Source organism: Solea senegalensis, linkage group LG11, assembly GCF_019176455.1.
Source record: "Solea senegalensis isolate Sse05_10M linkage group LG11, IFAPA_SoseM_1, whole genome shotgun sequence".
Lineage (NCBI taxonomy): Eukaryota > Metazoa > Chordata > Actinopteri > Pleuronectiformes > Soleidae > Solea > Solea senegalensis.
This window is the reverse complement of record NC_058031.1, coordinates 17479706-17501999: the sequence shown is the minus strand read 5'-3', so window position 1 is coordinate 17501999 and position 22294 is coordinate 17479706. Positions and strand designations below refer to the sequence as shown.

General features: G+C 43.0%; 1 protein-coding gene across 3 annotated transcripts in view; it reads right to left on the bottom strand.

Moving 5' to 3' along the window:
* Positions 1–14637, bottom strand: part of celsr3 (cadherin, EGF LAG seven-pass G-type receptor 3) — an 85846-nt gene extending 71209 nt beyond the window's left edge. For all 3 annotated transcript variants that reach the window (XM_044037459.1, XM_044037461.1, XM_044037460.1), the window contains exon 1: positions 8536–14637. In XM_044037459.1, the coding sequence (XP_043893394.1) occupies positions 8536–14128 (5593 nt within the window). In that variant the 5' untranslated portion in view covers positions 14129–14637. The remainder of the gene's footprint in view (positions 1–8535) is intronic.
* Positions 14638–22294: the final 7657 nt, after the last annotated feature.

Genomic DNA, 22294 nt, shown 5'->3' with positions numbered 1-22294 from the left:
CATGCTAATTTCTGTCTTTTCTGCATAATTTCCAGAGCAACGATTTGACATACGTTTATCTTCTGATCAGCAGCACAGCTGTTAGCCATGAATGTTTGTAGAGACGCTTTTTTTCAACTTTTTACAACTCAGTGCTCAATATTTTTCTTCTTCATGCGACGCCAATGGTCATGATGTTGATCACTCCAATTATTAAACAGCTTCATCCAAGTTCAAAAGACCTGAGTGCACCCTGTAATTTTAATGCGAAAAAAAATCAACTGCTGTCTATATCTTAGGACCATTGTATTCACAGTGAAGGTAATGAAGGGCCAGAAACTGTGGACCCATTTCAAAACAGACACAATGGCAGAGAAGATAAAACCTGATCTGAAAGATAACCAAAGGAAAGCCAGACCTGATCCAAAAAGACCTGAGGTAAATCAGAATTGACCCAGAATGTGGTCTAACAGAGCGTGCACACACACACACACACACACACACACTATTGCTGAAAGCAGCACCAGCTATGAAACCCTATAATGCAAAAATAAGCATGTATTTCTCAGCCACAATAAGAAATCACACCTGAATCGGCTTTCTTGTATGTGCTCAAGTTAAGTATGAGCACATACAAGGAATTTAACTCTGGTTTTTCAAATTGTATGTGCACTTACAGAAAGGCATAGAAACAAATATTAGATTTGGTGTCAGTGTTACAGCTTTAAACATGATCTGACAGACATCAAATGCAGCCCACTGTCTCACAGACAGACAATGAAGTCCCTGTCTCCTGTTTCTCTCTCTGCCCTGAGTTTGTTTGTTTGAATAATCACGTTAATGTTGCGACACTAATGTGATAATGATTTATTGATGATACAACGCTAAACATAGCATGAAAGTTCCCATCTGTAAATATTCGTTCCACATTTTCACTTCTTTGTGTATCCCTCTGCTCCCTGATGGCTGATTTGGTCTGAACTCCTCATTTAGTCTCAGACAAGTGCAATTAAAAATAATACAGGGAGTTAAATTTCCATTATATTTGCAGTTCACCATTTGGCTCCTGGATGTCTGAAAGCCCCGGCCTTTAGGTGATTACCTTTAGCTGTATGTCTTGAGACTTGAGTTTCTAATGTGTTTCTTATCTGATTTTTCCTTTGTGATTAAATTAAAGATATTGTTACATAATAAATTTACTCAGAGAGGAAGCCAATCATCTCAGCGACAGGTGCAATGTTTCCTGGTGTCTCACAGTTAGGAATAACAAGACGCCGAGGTCATTTTTCTTTCTCATTCTGTGGCAGTTGTCTCGGTCTAATTGTTGCCCTCTTTTATGGCATTTCAAGGAACTCATCCAGCCATGTAAATGTAACGGATAAATGTCAGCCTTCTAATTAAAGGAAACAGACAAAGCACCAGACATCCTGCAAGTGGCTGGAGCGAAGCTGAGTCAGACTTTCTCCAGTGTGTGTTCTTCCTGGTGACCTGATGAGTCACAAGTTTGATTTTTCTATCATTATCTAAACAACACGAAAGCTCCAGCTAATGATTATTTTCATCAGTTAATCTATTGCTCATTTTCTTAAATAATCAAATTGATATGATGCCGATAAAACGCTGAAAATGTCTTGTTTTGTCCAAAAACGAAAGATATTTCATTTACTGTCACAAAAGGGCAAAGACACTATGTGAAAAATGTGAAAATATTCACATTTAAGAAGCCAGTATCAGAGAAGCTTTTTGAGCAAAATCAATTCCATAATGTCTTGACAATCGATAAATAATTGGAGCCCTATAAAACACTGTGAGAATCAACTTATACGTTCAAATATTTTAAGGAAGGAGTGTAAATTCTTCATCGCAGAAGCTTAATCTTGCAGTTTAAATCAATCAGATGGACAAAAAAATTTAATATTTATATCAGGTAGTATAATTTAAAGATATACAATTTTGTTATGTGATAAAGAATGTAGAGGACCAAAAAAAAAAAGGACGAGAAGCCAATTTGAGGACCAGAGGCTTCTCTCAGCAGGGGTTATGAACAAGTCTCCAACAAATCTCTCAGCAGGGAACAAGGAATTTCTATAATCTAAAGGTTCAGTAAAAAATATTCACACTCTAAACCCATCCTGCCTGGATTTTCTCTGCTCAAGAATTTCCCCATGTGCATAACATTTCCTTATTTATCAGTGTTCACCAGGAGCCGTCCTCTCGCTACAAAACCCCAGCTGAGCCAGATGAGGACGCGAACAGCTGTACGACTACACAGTGACAGGAAGTAACACCCGAGCGCAAATCTAGCAAATCCTGCATATACGAAGCTGACACCTCAACAATAAGTTCAACCATCACTCTGACTGAAGTGTAAAATCCACAGTTCATCCTTTGCATAAAATAACAGAAGCCCTTTACTTAAGCTTCAGGGCTTACTTTCCTTTAAGCATGAGCATTGCCTTATAGCGAGCACTCTGATATGTGTTGGAGTTTAAGTGTTCGAAGACGAGGCTCCTCAGTCTGTTCATCATAAGATTAATGTTTTTATACAGAAATGATGCTGGATGTTTGACAGAATCAAAATAATGACCAAAGTCATTATAATCACTATTATGTGAAAGATTGTCTGCTAGATAAATGGATAGACGGATAGATGGATAGACGAATAGATGGATAGACGAATAGACGAAATAGACGGATAGATGGATAGATGCAGAGACAAAGTCGATGATGGACTGAGACAGACATGCTGGTGTGGCTTCTTTTCTCACATACAAGGAAACAAAGGGGGAATTTTCAGCCAAGTTTAGTGAACGCTCTCTCTCTCTCTCTCTCTCTCCCTCCCTCCCTCCCTCTAATACACACGGATTTTTATCATACATAATTGTCAGCTTGTCTCGTCTCCTCTCTCTGCCCTCCCCTCAATATGGTAAAGTGTGGCCAGAGGTTTCTAATGGATCTTAATTGTCTAATGGTAAAGGTTTATGTATAACGAGGCTGCTAAACTGTGGCTGTGGCCTGTGCGTAAAGTATTCAGTATGTACGTCATCATGGATGTTAAGTGTTCGGACACAGTGCTGTGGGTTTGAAGTCCTCTTTCTCTTTGTCTGTCTTTCTCTACATATACACTTATTAGGGCACACTGGACACCTAATAAAGTGGCACGAGTGTGGTCTTTTGCTGCTGTTTGACGTGTTGTACATTCTCTGTAGATGGGTGTACATGAATATCCACGTAGATCAGCAATTTCTGAAATACTCAGACTGACTCATCTGACTCAAGTCAGCTTTCTTCCACATTCTAGTGCTCAGTCTGAACATCAGCAGGTCGACATGACCATGTCTACATGCCTAAATGTACTGAGTTGCTGCCGAGTGATTGCCTTATTGGATATGTGTGTTTAAAACAGGTGTACCTAATAAAGTGGGTGTATATGTACTGTAGAGAGAGAGTGTGTGTAATAATTCAAACAGAGCGAATAGAACATTCTCTTGGGTCTTGCCCTTACTCAGCTGACCCACATGTAAATGCATTACTCGCCTTACACATGAAGGAAGCATCAGTGTACTCACCCGTATATATTCCCTGTTAGGGCTTTACTTAACATCTGTATGTACTTCAGAATTCAGGGTGCATTGACCTGTGTCAATTAGCAATGGCACACATGTAGAGCACACACATACACACATACACATACGTATATATATATATATATATATATATATATATATATATATATATATATATATATATATATATATATATATATATATATATATATATATATGTATATGCTACAATTCTGTAGTGCCCTACTCACCACATTGTATGGCATTATCGGCTGTGACATGCTGGTCTTACATAATATAAAGATACACCACAATACTGCACTGTATTCATTACAGAGCAAATGATGATGTGTAATACAGAAGACATTTATGATAAAGGCAAACAGCTGTACTGGGCTGTTAAGCGGACAGCGGACAACTGATTCCAACGAAAAGGCTCTGATTAACTCAACATAACAGCAGAGTGGAGAACAGCGGAGCAGTTATTGTAACAATTTCAAACAAGAATCCTACAGAAAAATAACTTTTTTATGAATAAAAAAAATACAGAAAAATAACTTGATATTAATTGGCTGGCCGCATTAAATTGTTAGCGACCTCTGATCTATGGTCTATAGATGATACAAGCATAATGTACACAGACCGCAGTCCATCAGCACATTACAAAGTTGTGTTAAATGTGAGGAAGTGCAACATCTAACACTGTTTTCCTCCATTGTCAATGTTCAGTTTTAACATCCAGCAGGACCTTGGAATCCCTGGAACAATCTCCGACAGAGAGAATGTATTTGATCTAGTGAAGTATTCCAATATTTATGTTTTATGAATAATGCCGTGTAGAGTAGAGCAAAAATATGCACCTGCAACAATGGCAACAACAGGTTAGCTCGCTGATGGCCTGTAGCCTAATTTATACAACAAAACTATAAAAGCAGCTCTTTGATATCATACAAATACAAAGAGGAAACACACAGTAATTGTGTGTCTTCATAAACTAGGTGCAGAATGACGGGCTTCTTAAAATGTCCCTTTAGAAAGCATTATGTTACTGATGACAGTCTTTGTTTACAATGGATTTCCTCATTGCCTACTGTCACAATAAAACCAGCTGACAAAAAGCCATTAGCTCCATCACAATTCACAAATGATGAAACATAAAGACATTATGAAATTATGTTTGACCATAAAGTTCAATGACAGAAGTCCTATCCATTAAAGTGCCGCAGTAAACACATAACAGTGTGGATGCTTAAATCGCTAAATGGAATTTAGCCATCATTCAGTTGTTGTGACAAACACTGACCGTCCTTTCATCCTTCCTGTATCGAGTACAGTGGGCACATGTTTTCTCTTCCATTACCGACTGCCTCCCAGATTACCCGTTCAAAGGCATCTTCTTCACTGCTGACCACTTGAGCATTGCTCAAGGGCACCTTGAGCTGATATTGTTCAGGAGATTTTTCATTACTCGTCTCACGCAGCTGACCCAAATGCCAGTTTTGTGTGTGTGTGTGTAAAACTGCTGGCAATGCTATGTGCTATAAACAAGGGAATTATCCTGTGAAACAACAGTCTGGAACTAAACATTTTGAAGGGAAAAAAATAGAAAGAAGGAAGACACAGAGAGAAAATAGTAGACAAAGAGATGAAGCGAGGGAAGAAAGTGGAAAGAATGAGGAAGTAAGAAAGCAGGACATGCAGACAAAAAGAGCCGAGACCCAGCTGTCTCTCCCCCTCTCTCTCTCTCTCTGGTATGTATTGACATTATTCACTGAAAGAGACAATCCACTCAGATGCTAGGATTTCAACCAGTGGAGAGTGCACACACACACAAACATGGTACACATACATAAAAGTACACATCTGCAGAAACACACACTAAAATATACAACACACAGATACATGTAAGGAAAGGAAATAAGGTGGGGGGAAACAGGAAAAGGGAAAGGAGGAAAAGTTATGCTAGGATTACAAGGAGGTATAGAGGAAAGAAGAGTTGAGAAGAGAAGGGTGGATTACTGAGTGTAAAAGATAGGACAATGGAGAGAAAGGCAGAAAAAAACGAGTTGTATCCGGAGAGCAAATATGCTGGGGCATGAGGAGAAAAGAGAGGAGGAAAAGGAGAGGAAATGAGGGGTAACACAGAAGGGAACAAAACGAGTGGAAAGCAAGATGATGAAACAGAAGAAGAGGCAGAGATTCAAGGGATAAAAGATGAGAATAAATTCAACCATTCATCCAACTCTACATCTACATCCAACAGAGAGAGAAAAAGGAGTGGAAGAAAGTGATGGTTAGAGGAGGGAAGGGTAGTCCCAGATAACACACAACACACAATGCAAGTGACAGCAGCGTCTCAGACTCTGTAGGCTGACTGTTGTTTCATTATAATCTCATAACTGTCACATCCTGGAGCAAAGGAGGGAGAGAGAGAGCATTCTAGTGCACATGCATCCATTGAGAGATTTGTTTGTATATACAAACCCACTACTTTATTTGCATTCACATTCACTCACCCATTTGTTCACTTATTATGTCACTTTCCTGTATTCTTCCTACTGCTTTTTACACTGCGCTTTATGTCTGCATATGTTTTAATATCTTTTACGATTCTAATGTTATTGTAAAGCACTTTGGCCAAAGTGCTGTTTTTGAAAGTGCTTCATAAATAAAACTAGATTGGATTGGAAATAGTCACTCACTCACTCACTCACTTGTTTGTTCTCTTCCAGTCATTTAATAATTCAAGTGTCCTCATTTATTCACTCACCAGTTTGTTTCCTTTCTTATCACTTTCTTTTTTTTTCACTCACTCACACTTTCACTCACTCACCATTGGTCATTTTGCCACTCAGTAATTCATTCACCTATCAACCTCCATACTCAGTTCACTCAGTCACCCATCTTGGCCTTCATATTCTGATTCCATAATCTGTCTCACTTACACATCACAATAGTTGCTTTAAAAATTACTTAATATTGATAATCATTGTGATAAATGTCCAATAATTTAAGATAGTTTTTTGTAAAGTAAAATAAATCAGCTGTATTTTAAATACCTTAATGAGAGAAAACAACACTTGTTAAATAGTAAAACATTAAGCAATAATAATTCTTTAATTTACCTTATTGAGATCAAAGACATCATGTTTCCAATATTTGCAGTTATTGAATTACTGCTTGTCCTACTTACACATCAGTTGTATCCATTCCTTCACCTTCTCACTTGTTCACTCATTCACTCGGTCAGTCATTTGATCACTAAAGTACTTCATAGTCACTCACTCACTCACTATCTGTCTTTCACTTTTTAGTCACTCCAATTGAGCTCAATCAATGTGTTTACACATGCATTTGATCACATATGTCACTCGCTCAATGACTCCCTCCCTCCCTCCCTCCCTCCTTCACTCACTCTCAAAGCAGTGTAAATAGGGCAGCAGGTTACACACAGTCCCCAGAAAGTGCTCCTCCCTCACAGCTTTGTGACAGAACACAAACAGCAGTAACCAGGTCTTCAGAGCAACAATGCTGCTCTAATTTTTTTACCCTATTTGGTTTCTGAAAGCTTTGATCACTGACAGCAAAGAGGTTTTTGAGCTTTTATGAAGCCTTTATCTTAAAGCCTAAGCCTGGAAATGCAAGCAAACAAACATCTAAAAACAAATTAATGCATTGCTGACTCAAATCCAAACAGTCGAGACACTGTTTTCTTAAATAAATGTATTCACTGGATGAAAAAAAGTATTATTTCCTTGTAAGATAGACATAACCTCAGAACACCTTTTAATATGAATTTAACATAGACCCAAAAAGTAATGAATTATTAAATAATGTCCAAGTATGAAGGGATCAGTGTAATGGCTTGTTAGGTAAGAAAAGCAGAAAGATGTAAAAGGTGAATTTTCTGGGTAAAAAATTATCCTGGAAAATCGAACCGTGAGGTTCTCTTCATGATTATGATCTATGTTTCATAGAATGAAAAATTAATATGAACCGTTGTGTATAGAAGATTCAGTGGTGCATTGGAAAGGACTTTGTTAATATTTTAGTTGGGTGGATGTTAGAAAAGATCAGTCTCACTTGTATTTTCTAGAGCATCCATGGGATTTTTTACAGCCTGTGTGTACAGAGTGAGCTATGATAGTAGTAATTGTGCACTACCTTGTTTCCTTACTAAATTGCTTTTCTTTAGTTTTCCAAAACAACTGCAGCAACCAGGACTGCACATAGCCAAGATCACCTGTCAATCAAGCCGTGTGAGCAGTACTGTAGCATCAATTCCCGCTCACAACAAAACAACTCTTCTTCCACCAAGACAACTGTCATTTCCTGCTCACAACAGCACACCTCATAAACTGACAGCAGGCTGACTGATATCATAATTCCGATATGGAAAACTGACTTTCACACACCTCACAGTGTTGTCAAATATTTATTGAATCTGTTTCTTCTCACACAAGTTTTACTCCCTTCGATGACATGCACTGTCACAGTTCTCACACAAAATCCACACTAAGCATTTCATATCCTCAACCTTTGTTCAAGCACTTATCACCTATTCCACACTTGCTAAACCAACATCAGTCTCCCACTTGTTTATATCACATCCTTCCAGGTGAATCAGTCACATGCTCACACAGTTACTCCCATGAGCCTTCTTTTTAAGGTACAGGCGGCAGATGTGTCAGACACAAGTAACAAGTGCACTAACGCACAATCAGTGGAATGTGTATCAAAAAAGATTATTTCCATGTGAAAAGAATGAAACTGAATCCATCATGCACACAGGGAAGCAATTCCCACATCTCAGCCAAATATCATCCATCCTTATCATTCATTCACACACAAAAACCTGTTGAGTTTGAGTTCTTATCTTCACAGTTTTTGGAACTGTGAATAAAGCTACAGGGGAATCAAAACTGATTGCACACACACACACATACATACACACACCCTCTCACACATTCTTCCCCCCATGGTCTCTTACCCGTGACGGTGATCAGCATGGGAGCCACCAGAGGCCTGTTGTTATCCAGTTTTCGGCTCAGTCGGATCTCTCCACTGGTGTGATTCAGGAGCAGCAGGTGAAGCTCGTTCCCCCTGTCAATGGTGTAGTACAGCCTGTCTGACACATCGGGGTCGTAGGCGGGTACCCTCCCGATTACCCCGCTAGGGAAACTGTTTGAGCGATTGGACACAAAGTTGTTGAAAATAATTTGGAAGTCGCGCAGTGTGGGCCGATTGTCATTCTGGTCCACCAGTCGGATCCGCACAGTGGCTCTGCTGACTAGAGGTGCTGATGTAGCCTGCACTACAATGACATACTCATTTCGGGCCTCATAGTCAAGATCAATAAGGGAAGTGAGCTCCCCTGAAAAGATATCCATCTGGAAGATTTCAGGAATGTTACCCTCCACAATTTGATACATGATCTGGGCATTTGCGCCCTCATCCGGGTCAGTGGCTGTGATCTGGGCCACCACAGAGCCCACTGCACTGTTTTCCTTCACTAAAACTTCAAAGTCATCAGCAGGGAAAACGGGGGCGTTGTCGTTCACATCCAGAACTGTCACCTGGATGTGAACTGGAGTCCGCTGAGGTGGCACACCACGATCTACAGCATAAGCGGTCAGCTCGTAGAATGGCACACTTTCGCGGTCTAAACGTCTGACTGTTCGTACAATGCCAGATGTAGGTTCAATGGTGAAATCTCCGTCCCCGTCCTCGCCATTTTGAAAGGTGTACTGAACGCGACCGTTGGCGTGTGCATCGCGGTCTGTGGCAGAGATTTGGAGGACACTGGTAAAGGGAGGAGCATCTTCACTCACTGTTCCCTGATATCTAGGGCTGAGGAACTGTGGCGCATTGTCATTCACATCATTAACATTGACCTCAACATAAGTAGTATCTGCCTTCTGTGGTATGCCATTATCTTTAGCCGTTATGGCCAAAGTGTAGGTCATCTGATCCTCATAATCCAGCTCTGCTTGGAGGGTTATAGCTCCTGTTGCTGGGTCAATGCGGAATTGTGGGATGTTATCCTCAAGGAAGTATGTGATTCGCGCATTTTCACCAACATCATCATCTGTGGCACTGATCACAACCACAGTGCTTCCAGGTGGCTGATCCTCATTCACACTAACAGAGTAGTGGGCACTCTGGAATACAGGCCGATGTGTATTGGCATCTGTGATGTTGACATGTACTTGGCAGGTGTCGTGGAGCGTGCGATCTGAGGCGGTGACTGTGAGAACATAACGCCGCTCCTGTTTGTAGTCCAGTGGGAGGGCTAAGGAGAGAAGTCCAGCCCCTCCGGCTGTGCTGATAGCAAAGCGGTTTCTGGTGTTTCCTCCCGTTATTTGATACGTCACCGCGCTGTTGACATCACGGTCTATTGCCGTCACAGTCACTACACTGGTACCGACTGAAGCATCCTCATTCAGGCGAGCATAGTACTCCTTCTGGAGGAACTCGGGGCGGTTGTCATTAACATCCATCACTGTAATGGTAACACTCGCTGTAGCCGAAAGTGGCGGCATCCCATAATCCCTGGCCTCCACGCCAAAGAAATAGTGTTCTACACTTTCTCGGTCCAGAATGGAGCGGACTGTGACCCAGCCTGTGGCAGAATTGATAACAAAGGGTGTGTCAGAGCCGGTACCAGTTAACCTGTACTCCAGGCGAGCATTATCAGCAGAATCTGTATCAATTGCCTGGATGTGGAGGATAGAGCTACCAACAGGGGCACTCTCAAGCACAGATGCCTGGAATGGCGTGGAGACAAAGATTGGGGGGTTGTCATTAACGTCTGTCACTTGTACACTCACAATCCCAGTGTTGTTAGAGAGAGGCGGGCGGCCATTGTCCTGTGCTCGAACACGGAGTGTGTACTCCCGTTCAGACTCATAGTCCAGTGGTGCCACCACCTGGATCTCACCTGTGACACTGTCAATGGAAAACTGACCACGACTGTTACCGCTGATTATGTTGTAGTGAACTGCAGCATTACTGTCTTTGTCCCGGTCTGTCGCACTGACACGAAGGATCTCAGTGTGAGGCCGTACATCCTCCTTCACTGCCACCACGTATCGCTTTTCACTGAATTGTGGCACATTGTCATTTTCATCCAGCACAGTGATGAAAACTTTGACAGTGGCAGAGCGTGGTCCCGGGTCTTTTCCCTGGTCACTGGCCTCCACCTGGAGAGTATAGTGTTCATTTGTTTCTCGGTCCACTGCTCCACGGGTTGTAATGAGGCCAGAGCGTGGGTCAATCTCAAAGGCCGATCGTGCTATTGTAGCTGTGTCGCCAACAAACCGGTAACGAATATTAGCATTGGATGGGGAGTCTGAATCTGTTGCTCTGAGCTGTAAGATGGGATAGCCTTCCTCTACATTCTCCCTGATTGTCTCCCTGTACTCTGTCTGTTCAAATATTGGAGAATGGTCATTACGGTCTGCCACAGTTATAGCAACCATTGTGGTGCCAGAAAGACGAGGGGAGCCATAATCAGTTGCTGTGACCCGGAAGTAATGTAGATCCATGTGTTCTCTGTCAAGAATCTGAGTGGAGGTGATGAGTCCTGTGTCTGGGTGGATGTGGAAGTAGTCCGATGAGCGACTGTTCATCAGTGGGGACATTGTGTAACTGACTCTGCCTGCATCTCCTGCATCTTGGTCTGAGGCAGACATGATGATGACTGATGTGCCAGGTGGCTGGTTCTCAGCCACTTGTACTTGGTAGTTGTACAGGGAGAAATGGGGATGTCTGTTGGCTGCACGCCGTGAGCGAGGCCCTGGCATCAGCGTTTTCCTCTCCCTCTCTCCCTGTGAGGTTTCATCATCTGCTACCATTATCAGTCGCTCCAGACTCCTCTCTCCCCTTGAGCTATGCCTCCCCTCCTCATCTTTCTCCCCATCCACCTCTCCCTCCTCATGGCTTTCATCCGCCTTGCTATCTTTTTTCTCCCTTTTGCTATTTAGTTGTGTGATGCCGGTGGTGCTGGTGCCCCTGTCCTGACCCTTCCCTCTCTCTGCTTCTCTCTCTCTCTCCTCTGCCTGGCTTGCCTTTGTTATTCCCTTTTCCCTCTCCCACTCCGCCTCCTCTCCCCTTGGTTCTCTCCCTCCCATCAGCCGCGCCTCTCTTTTGCCCTCCCCCACCTGTAATTTTCCTCCCCCAGCAGCAGCAGCATCAACAGCAGCGGACCCCTCCAAGCCCTCTCCTACCCACTCTCCCTCCTTCTCTCTTCCTCCCTCAGCCCCCATCTGCTGCATATGCGACTGTCTGACACGTTCTAGCTCTAAAGGCACTTGCTTACCGGATTTTAATTGCATGTGTGCCTGATCCCGGTGCTCAGTGGCTGAAGAGTCAGTGGAAATGCTGTCAGCGCACGCCGCTTGAACTATGTCATGCGGTGCGCTCTCCCACAGGTTTGGCTGCTGTGGAAGAGCGTGCCACAAAGATTTTTCCATTTCAGATCCACGACTTTGTCCATTTACCACATCAGTTCCCTTCTCCTCTTCATTGTTGTTATTGTTGTTTTTGTTAGAGTTGAAAGAGCTCCACAAAAACACACTCAGAGAGTCGAGTGGCGCTGTCCGTGGTACTGAAAACTCTGTGGTGTGATTTGCTGTTGTGAGAAGACGAGGTTTTATTCCACTTGCAGAATGAGATGTGGCTGACAAAACATTACTATGAGGTTTAACGGGAAGTTCAGCAGGTGAGAAAAAGCCAGAGTCACCAAGAGGCTCTGTTTCACAAGTGTGTACTGCAGACAGTTGAAGTGGTTTGTATAGTTTTCCATCGACTGCATAATCATCCGTGTGTCTGTTGATAGGCGTGTTGAGCACCGGGCCAGGGTAGTTTAATGTGATTTCCTGAATTGTGCTGTTGCTGGATAAAACATGTTGGCCATGCGTCCCGGTTATGTTGCTGGGGGTAAATTGGATGGGGAGATTTCTCTGAGCTATGCCTCCCTCGGGGACCATAAACTCAGCTAAATATCCATCCCCCATTTCTATTCTGTCCAAACAGCCGAAACAAGCACCGGGAAACACCCTGCTCTCTCCCTGGGTTTGCCTGCTCTGCCCTTTAGTTTGTGGTGCTGATTTCCCATGTCGAAGCTCATTATTAACCCTAGATAGAAGCGACAGAATTGAGAAAACCAAATCATTATCCGGATAATTGCATAAATGAATCTGTTGGTTGCCTTGTTTCACCCCCCCTCCATAATTTCCCTCTTTCCTATAATTAATGACCCTCCCTTCATTCCTAATTTTGGTATATCTGTACCTATACTTTGCGTAATGGAAAGGTGGCTCACAGCATCCCATGTGCCCCCTGGTACAGAGGTTAATCACTGTGTTACACCTGTGCACTTCCTTCCCCTCCTCCTTATGCCCTTCACTCCTCTCCCTCCTGCACCCAGTCAAACAACTATCATCACCCCCTTCGTTGTTGCTGCTAAGGTCGATAACATTGTTCTTGTCCAAATCAGAACAATTACTGGTTGAGCCCCCATCACCATCAACAGCCTTGTTGTTGCAGCTGTTCCTGTAACCAGGATGTGGCTGCGTTTTATCTCTGTCACAGATCTGGAAGGAATTGTAAGCTGGAAAATGACAGATATGGACCACATTTGATCTCCGGATATGGTCCGATTTTTTAGTGATGCTCAGATTAAATCTGAAGGTGTGGTTTGAAGCCTGAGCATTTGGTGAACTGTATCCATAAAGAGGGGGAATGCAACAAGAGCCACCGGTTGGCATGTGGCCCAGTGAGGGTTTGTTGGCAACAGAGCTAGAGAGTGAAAACCAGCAGAGATGCTCAGATGTCGGAGAGCACCGTGAGCCCAAAGGCTTCTTCACCTCATAAGCCCTCTGCAACTCCTCTACCGGCGTCTTCCCTCGACTTCCGGGTGCCCCACGCAGACCAGAGGCGTGCACAAAGGCTCTGGCGCCGCCACGTTTAGTGAGGTGTGGCCTTGACGCCGGCCAGCGTTGCTCGCACTCTCTAGTCCTTTGTACTGACCGTTTCTTGCCGCTTTGAACCGGCGACGAAGTGAAAGCAGGTGAACCGGGAGAGGAAACAACGCCCTTCCTCCTCTCCATCCTCCCTCTCTCCGTTCCCTCCCCAGAGCTGACGCCATCTGAGCTCCTGCTCCGAATACCTGGGGGGAGAGGGGGAGGAGAGGGTGGAAATACTGGACCATCGCCACTCCACTTCCTCCAAAGCGTCCCGGCTTGTTTCAGTCTCTCCCTCCTTGTCCCGTCCTGTTTAAAACCTCCAGCTCGCTGCACTCCAGAGCTTCCATCAGTGTGTATCCGCTCTACGCTCCACCTGCCTGGGCGTAGACACCAGCTGCCAGTCTGTGACTCTCCTGCTTCCTCGCTCCGCTGCCGCTGTTGCTCCTGGCTCACTTTACCGGCGTCTCGATGACAGAGGCCCGGGGTCCATAGGGTGGAATCCCCTCCTGTGATCCCCGTCCCCGGGGTGAGGGCAAACAAAGGGCCGAGGAGAAGCAAGTGGAGAGCCAGAGACGAGAGCAGGAGCGGGGTGAAGCCCGACAGCAGTGCAGCCATTTAGTCTCTTCCTTTCTCCGTCTGTCCCCTCCTTTCTCCCTCACCTCTGCCTTTTCTCTCTTCCCGTCTCTCTAAGTGCGTCTTTCCTTTTCCACCGTTACTTCTCTCTCTTTCTCTTTCTCTCTCTCTCTCTCTCTCGCTCTCTCTCCCTCTCTCGTTCCGGCTAGGTGACCAGTTCCAGCACCGCCGGCACCGCCCGACACCTTCCCCCAGGCTCCCCCGTCTCTGCGTCGGCCTGGAGAGTTGGCATCTACCCGCTGTGGTCCGTAGAGCTGGAGGTGTGAGCGTTAGGAGCGGCGCGGCGGCAGCAGCAGCATCTCTCCTCTCGTTCATTCACATCCAACATGGCTCACACACTCACACTGACTGACTGACTGGCTCACACACTCTCAGTCAGTGCGCGCGCGCGTGTGTGTGTGTGTGTAGGTGTGTGTGCGCTCCTCCAGCAGCATCAGCTTCATACAGCACAGCCCGGTGGTACAGGCTACTATCCATCCATCCACGCACACAAACACACACAGTCACACTCTCCTCCTCTCTCCTATTTTCACCCCTCCCCCTATGGCTTGAATCTCTCCCCCCTCACCATCTCTTTCACTCCCTCTCTCTCTCTCTCTTTTCCTCTCTCATAATGGTTGGCTCCAGTGCGCAGGGCTGTCACACATGCAGCACCCGCGGCGGCAGCCATGTCCACAACTGGAACATCAGGGGTAAATAAATAGCCACTATGATCCTTACAGAATCACACCGTGCGTCATCACTGTACAGTATCAAGGGAATTATTATCATAATCACTGTAAAACAAAAAAACAACTCTGCAGGACAAACCAAAGCAATGATGCTGCCGAATCCTAAAAGTGAGCCACAGAAACAGTTTAAAATTAATAAAACATAATTAATGTAACAGGGGAACAAATCCCTTTAACTTTTATTGAAGCAAAATACAAAAAAAGCATTAAATATTAAAATGCAGTAGAGTGTAGTTCTGACAAATACACATTACGATCTAATTTAACAAATTGGACCTATATATAATATATAAAGTCACATGTTCACTAAATTCTCTCAGGTTGTGATATCATCAAGCTGCACACTGTATATTCCAGTCACTGTGAGGCTATAGCGCTCGTAAGAGTGACGTCATCTTCCGTATCACCGATGAGTAATTCTCTCTCACACACACACACACACACACACAGGGAGAGAGAAAGAGAGAGAGAGAGGGAGAGAGGAGAGAGAGAGAGAGAGTTAATGTCAGACGCAGTATTGTGACTAATGTGTGTATGGCATGATAATAGTCCCATGGGAATTGCTATATTTGCTGTAGTACCCATATAGTCACCTATACTATAATCTACTATAGGATTGTGATTCATTCCGAGGGCAGACGCGCAACCCGACAACAATCTCAATTTAACACTAATTTACTCATGGCTAAAGAGGCAGATCCATTTTCTGATACTTGATGAGGAAAAAAAAACACATTATGCAAAGTAGGTTACAAATTTCCGACTACAATCATTTCTATTCAAAACTAATTTATAATGCGGGCCGGGTGGTGCAGTTTTTCTAATGACACGCCTGGAATTGAATATGATTTCTTCCTGTGGATGATGGGTGGAGATGCTCAAGGCGCGTCAGTCGGGGATCAGCATTTGAGGAGCTGGAGACCAAGACTGCGTGCGCGCATACATACTCCTCATGGGGTTTTTGCTTTGCCCACTGCTTCCACTGTGTGTGCGTTTTTGCGTGACTGATTTATCAGGAGTCCATGCCCTCCAAACTGATGACATCACTCCATGTTTGACTTTGTATGAGGGGCCGGTTTGGGTTCAGTCAAACTAAACCTCAAAATCCGGATCAACCTTGAACTGGGATATGGATAAGGTCAGGTATATGTGAGGGACAACTGCGTGTCATTCAAGTATTATAACATGTCAGTTAAAAAGAAAAAAAAAGAAAGTAAAAAAAAGAGCACTCTCTAATTTAAATGATGTGCCATAGCATTTTTGGTGTGTCTAAATGAAGCTATAAAACAAACATAACACTGCTGTATTGTCAGTCTATTGGGAAATTATTGCTGAGAGCTCTATGACTCTATGCTGTTCTTTGTTTAATATGTAAACCATTATACATCATTTTTGGCAACATGTTGCATTACAGCAGTGCATGGTTCTCAATTATATTCTGTCATGCCCCCCCCAGCACAGAAATTGCTCCCCCCGAATTGAAATACTATTGAGAACCTGAAATATTTATTTATTTATCTGTATAAACCACTGTATGAGTTGTCCCGCCCTGCCTCTCACGTCCCCCCACCTCACTGCCCCCACTATTTGAGAAGTACTGCATTACAGTACAGTATAAGAATATAGTAACAGTATGATAGTTTGGTAACATGAAAGCGATATTCTGATAATGCCAAAGTATTTCTCTAGTAATCAGAAAGTAATAGCTTAGTCATTAAAAATTAAAATCAATGTGGAGCATAACGGAGGAAGAGTCTTGTCTCTATAATATGGCAATTATCAACACATTTACACTCCTGGTGGCCTATCATTATTCCCCTCTATAACCTGGATATTACATTTATATTATTGTAATATCATCTTATGAGCACACTATTACAATTTGTATCAACAAACAGGAAATTACACAACTGTTCTGTAATGTTAAGTGTTCAAATGTTACAAAGTATAATAATATACAACAATTTACAAAAATCCCATAGATAAATTAGAATAAAGAGAAACATAGGGGATGTTAAACAAATACTTTTAGTGTGTAATGATCTTTGATGACCTTTAGTTTTTTAGAGAAGGGTACAGGGAGACTGAGGATCTAAGTGGTCTGGAGGTGGAGTATATGTTTGGAGGAGTCGTATTTTGACAAATTCTGAATAAAAAGGAGAAGCAGTGCCTCGTGTTCACTCTCAATAAACAAAAACTAAATGTTGTGCTTAAGTATGTTTGTTCAGTCAGTTTAAATCCCTGCCTCTCTTTTCTATTCCCAAAGCTGGTAGACACTAAGAGCGCAGCCACAGAAATATGGTCCTTCAACATGCATATCCTTCTTTTCCAAATAAGATTTGAATGCCCAAGAAAAGAGCGCCCGCCCTCCCTCCCTCCCTCCGTCCCCTTCACTCTCATCCCTCTCTCTCTCCCTAAAGCCTCACGCTCTTCCACCAGGATTTGCCGCCGTTTTTCTATCATGACTCTGACAACCTCACGAGTCGTGCCTCAGTCACTGTGATTACTATGGAATGTAGGTTGTTGTGGTGCAGGCTGGTGGCGTTAACAGGATTTGGATGATTTGGATGCGTGGTGGGGAAGCACAAGGATGTAGACGAGTGTGTGACAGGTGTTATTCAGTAATGACGGTGTTGACGTTGTGATGCCGTTCTTACCTTTGATGAAAGAAGCACTTCATTGGGCCATGAGAGCTTTGGCCTCCACAGGAGTCAGCATCTTTCTTCTTGCTGCTCTGCTTTCGTGAAACTGAAATTGCAAGAGTATGTTTTTAAAAGTGCTGCTCATTGGAAAAACACACTAAGGCAATTATAGCATGAATATCTGTGCTTACAATGTCATTATTAACATACTTTCCTCTGTGGTAATGTAAAAGCTGAAGTACTTTCATTGCCACCATAGAATTGACGCGGAAAATGTTGCCATTATATTTAAGAAATGTAAAAAAAACTACCTCCACACTATAGTACTGCACAGACACACACACATGCAGGAGGTGCAATCACACAGTATATTTCCCATTAAAAACTCAACCCTATGTTACAATACATAAAAAGTAGTTTAATCCTTCTATGACCCTGAAAGTTTTTGAAGTATTAATAGACAGCAGTAAGTGTACCATGGGAAATTTTCTGACATGAAGTATTTCTGATTCACATTCTGGAGGATGGAAGGTTAATTACACCAAATGGAGGCTGTAATAATATGGGAATATGTAATAAGTCTCTTCCATCCTTTTGAATTTGGACAATCATCCCCAAATTCAATACAGTGTTTCCATTACTCAGGGAAGTGTTACATTTGAGGAATAACATTGGTTGTGTAATGGGATTAGGATGAGGGATCAGTTAGGATTAGCGATTATTGGTGTGGGGGGGAGAAAAAATGAAGAGTGATTTAAAAGGCAAACCCACCTTGAAAGCACAACGAACAACAGACACACAATACATGTGCGATCAACAATGACATAACACACACATTTGCACCAACAGCTATGGACATGAATTTTCAGTGACATCTGCGAGCGTCTCAAGGTTGACGTACGATTTTTTGATTGGCACTTTGAAAGACGAGTAGCAGATTACATCACAGACCTCGGAGAATCCCAAATGTGCCCTTGAAAACTCTTGAATTATAAATAGCACTGCCTGTCAGATCAAATAATAAATAATGTCAAATAATCTGACATAAAGTCAACTGGGACTGATCTTTGCTTGTTGCTGCGTTGCTCCAGTTAAGTATTCAAATGTATTCTGTAAGCCTAATTAAATACATAAACTCATAGTAAATAAGTATATTTCAAAAATGTATTAATGCAAGGCTAATAGGATTTTACACTCAGGATGTAACTGTTTCAAGTTCACCTTCATTCAAATTCTGAGCAAGTGGTCAGATTAATTTAGCTGAAGTCTGAAGAGACGAGGGTTGAGCGACAGTGAGGAGGGAGCTGTGTGTGCTGTGCCACTTAGAGCTATTTAAAATGGATCAGAGAGGCTGGACAGACGACAAGCACTAAACAGAACTGACTGACAGTTACTACAGCTTCCAGTGGGGCAGGGAGGAGAGGAGTGTGAGAGGAGGAGAAACAAGGTTAAGTGTGGCGAGGACAGGAGGAGCCGGCACTGTAACACATGAAACGTGAAACTTTTCAGTTTGTGTGTCCAATTATAAAGTTGAAATGCAAGAGAATACTTTACGCTGTTGTTGTTTTTGTGTGTGTGATTGAATCTTAGTCACTCGTCATTCCTGCACTACTGCTCCAAACAAAGAGAAAGAAAATCATTACCATCTGGGTAATGACTAAGGGGAAAAAAATGCAGAGTCACTGCTTCTTTTTGCCTTCAGAAAGTTAACTGTGTCACAATTCTAGCTGAAAATGTACTGGACTTGACGAAACCAACAGAGGATGAGTGAGGATTTCATCTTTCCAGGAGGTGGAAAATCAATTTTTATGGTGTGAAATTAGTTGGGACATATTTTTCCTATGAACACTTGGACTCATTCTGTTTTTAATCTTTAAACATTTAAAGTAAAATAGGCTGTTTTTGTGATCTTTCCCACAAATCAGAGCAGAACAAAAACAAATACTGGAAAAATAATGAAACGACTCCACTCACCATGGAGTCAGGAATGAGCAGCTTGAAATAAGAAAAGTGTGTTCCCAGTTTATTGGAGATAAAGTGGATCCTGCTGTTTTGCTGCCCATTAATAGGTGCATTTATGATGTTTGCTGTTTTGACAGACTTGAAATAATCAGATGTTTGGTTAAGTTCCACGGCCTGTTGAATGCATTGAATTGAAACCATTACGCACTAAATTAAGCAAATCCCGTTTTTGAACGCTGTTTCTTGGTGTTTAAGTTGATGAAAATAATACATATTTGTTGAACAGATAATATGACAGCAGTTCAAATAGACGTGCTTGTGTGGAGCCCTTGCACGCCTGCAGACACGTTACATCAGAGGAGGTGGAGAAGAGGATTTCGTGTGTTCATTTAAAAGTGCACTGCTCAGGGTTGCGCTGCATCATTCCCCTGTATATGTCAGGCATAACATTTGATACGCTGTGAATTGGATTTTCACAAGCCTTTGCAGAATTATTCATTTCATTGCTCAGCTGTGATGTTTCCGGGCGTTTCCTGGGAAGCACATTTATCATGTTTGTATGCATGTTGGGTTTCATGAGAACGATCAACACTGTGCTTCTACATCTCGAAAATTGCAAACATCACCGCACTGATGGCTTTGCTTTTTCTTTTTTTTGTTAATGTTTTAGTTGTAAGAGCTTGACGTCCCGAGCTTGAATAACAATTATTGCTTCAAAACTAGTGATGTAATACATCTGTTGCTGGTGGAATGATAACATTTACCAGACATGTGTTCACTGATGTAATAATTTTAAATTTTGGAAGGCAGCAGTGTGTGTGTTGGCCAGTTGACCAGCCTCTCTGTAGTGAGGGTTCAATAACCAGCTGACTCCTCGTAGGAAGTCTCTTTGCTGCCTTGAGCCTCCAGGCAGGGGCCTGCGTGCTTTCTGTCGGTGTAGGTTTCCATGGGAACAGTCAGCGAAAGCTTGTATTCATGCGTGTGTGTGTGTTTGTGTGTTCTTGTATTTCTTACCTCTGTAGGACCTTTTCGGCATAAACACTGACCTTATCAGGACCAGTAGTCCTCATGGGGACAAAACCTGGTCCAAATAAGGCAGAATCTAATTTCTGAGGAACTAGTGAAGTTTAGTGTTGTGGTTTGGTTAAGGTAAGGCATCAACTGCTTATGGTCAAGGTTATGGACAATGCTTTGTTTAGGCTGTTCAAATTATTGGACATTTGTATTTGTATTCATATCTTTGTGAGATAAAAAAAACAACATAAAAACTATCTTTGTGGGGACATTTTGGCAATGTTCCACTATACGCAGTTGTAGCACAGTGGGGTTTGTATCATTTTCCATTACTATAGTACCTCCTCAACGTGGTCGTCATACCACGACTGCATGAAAATGCTGTGACGTGACACGAACACACAAACTAGTGACGAGCATAGCAGTTCTTTTCTCTGAATCCTTAGAATCAGTTAATTAAAAAGATTAGTTCAGTACTTTCTGCATGACCGGAGCACAGACTCCGTCTGACACAGTCGCAGAATTATAATTACGGCTGAAGGGGTTTGTAACTCATCTACACTTCGACATTGTTCGGTTCGATTCTTGTGTCGGCCGTTGCTCTCATGACTCTTCCAGTGACGACACTCTCTGACCAATCATTTTAGTATCGGATCAGCTTGCTTGGAACCTCTACTATTGCTAATGGAAAAGCAAAAGAAAAAGGTCGAGCTGTGCCGTGTCTTGCCAAGCTGTGCTACAACTGAATAGTGGAAAAGCACCACTTGACCTTTTGGAGACATTCTATCTGGGCCCTACACATTTAAGGGGCTTTTTCAGGTTATGGATAGGTTTAGAAATGGGTTTGGGTTAGGGTTAGGATTTAGGTTAGACACTTAGCTGTGATGGTTAAGGTTAGTGTGAGGGGCGAGGGAATGCATTGTATCAATGATCTGTCCTCACTAATATATAAAAACAAGTCTTGTGTGTGTAAGAGACAACAAAGGTGAGTACAGGGGTTGAAACACAGACGCACTCAAATAGAGCCAGACAAATAAAAAAAACAGAACCAGATAAGGTTGCTATGGGGTCCTCATTGCTCCCCTCCTCACACATACACACACACACACACACGCACACACACACACACACACGCACACACATCACACCCCTCTAAGTGCCTGCTGCCATTGTCTTTTTGCCTCTCAGTTGATCCAGCCCACAAGGGGTTTGTGCAGGGGGTTGTGGATAAAGAGGTGAAAGCCACAGGCTGTTTTCTATACCCCAACTGAACATACCCTCCCCCCAAAAAAACCTGGGGAGATCCTGAGCGGCAGACCAGCAGGTGGCCACTGGGCCTGCTGCTCATCTGTCCGGTTTGGAAGTGATGCAGCATTGATGCATATTCAACGCGGCGCAAGGGTGACAGAGGTGGGACAGGGTGTGAAGGTGTCTGCTGGGTGTGTGTGAGAGCGAGAGCGAGAGGCAGACAGCGACAGAAGAGCCACTTGCTGGACAACACACACACACACGCACGCACGCACGCACACACACACACAACGGCATATGGAGGCAGCTGCCCGGCACGTGTCATGCTTGTGTGAATTAGAAGCAGTGTGTTGCACGCATAAGTAATGAGCCTCGCCTCTCCATGGAAACACGCCTCAGAAGATAAATGAATTATAAGAGGTAGAGAGGTAAAACACTCGTATGAAGCTGCTTCTGTGATTCATAACAGTTGATTTATCATATCATTGTTCAACTCTCTGTCTTCTTCACAGTCAATTTAAATCTATTTAGGCTCATTTTACTGCCTTACG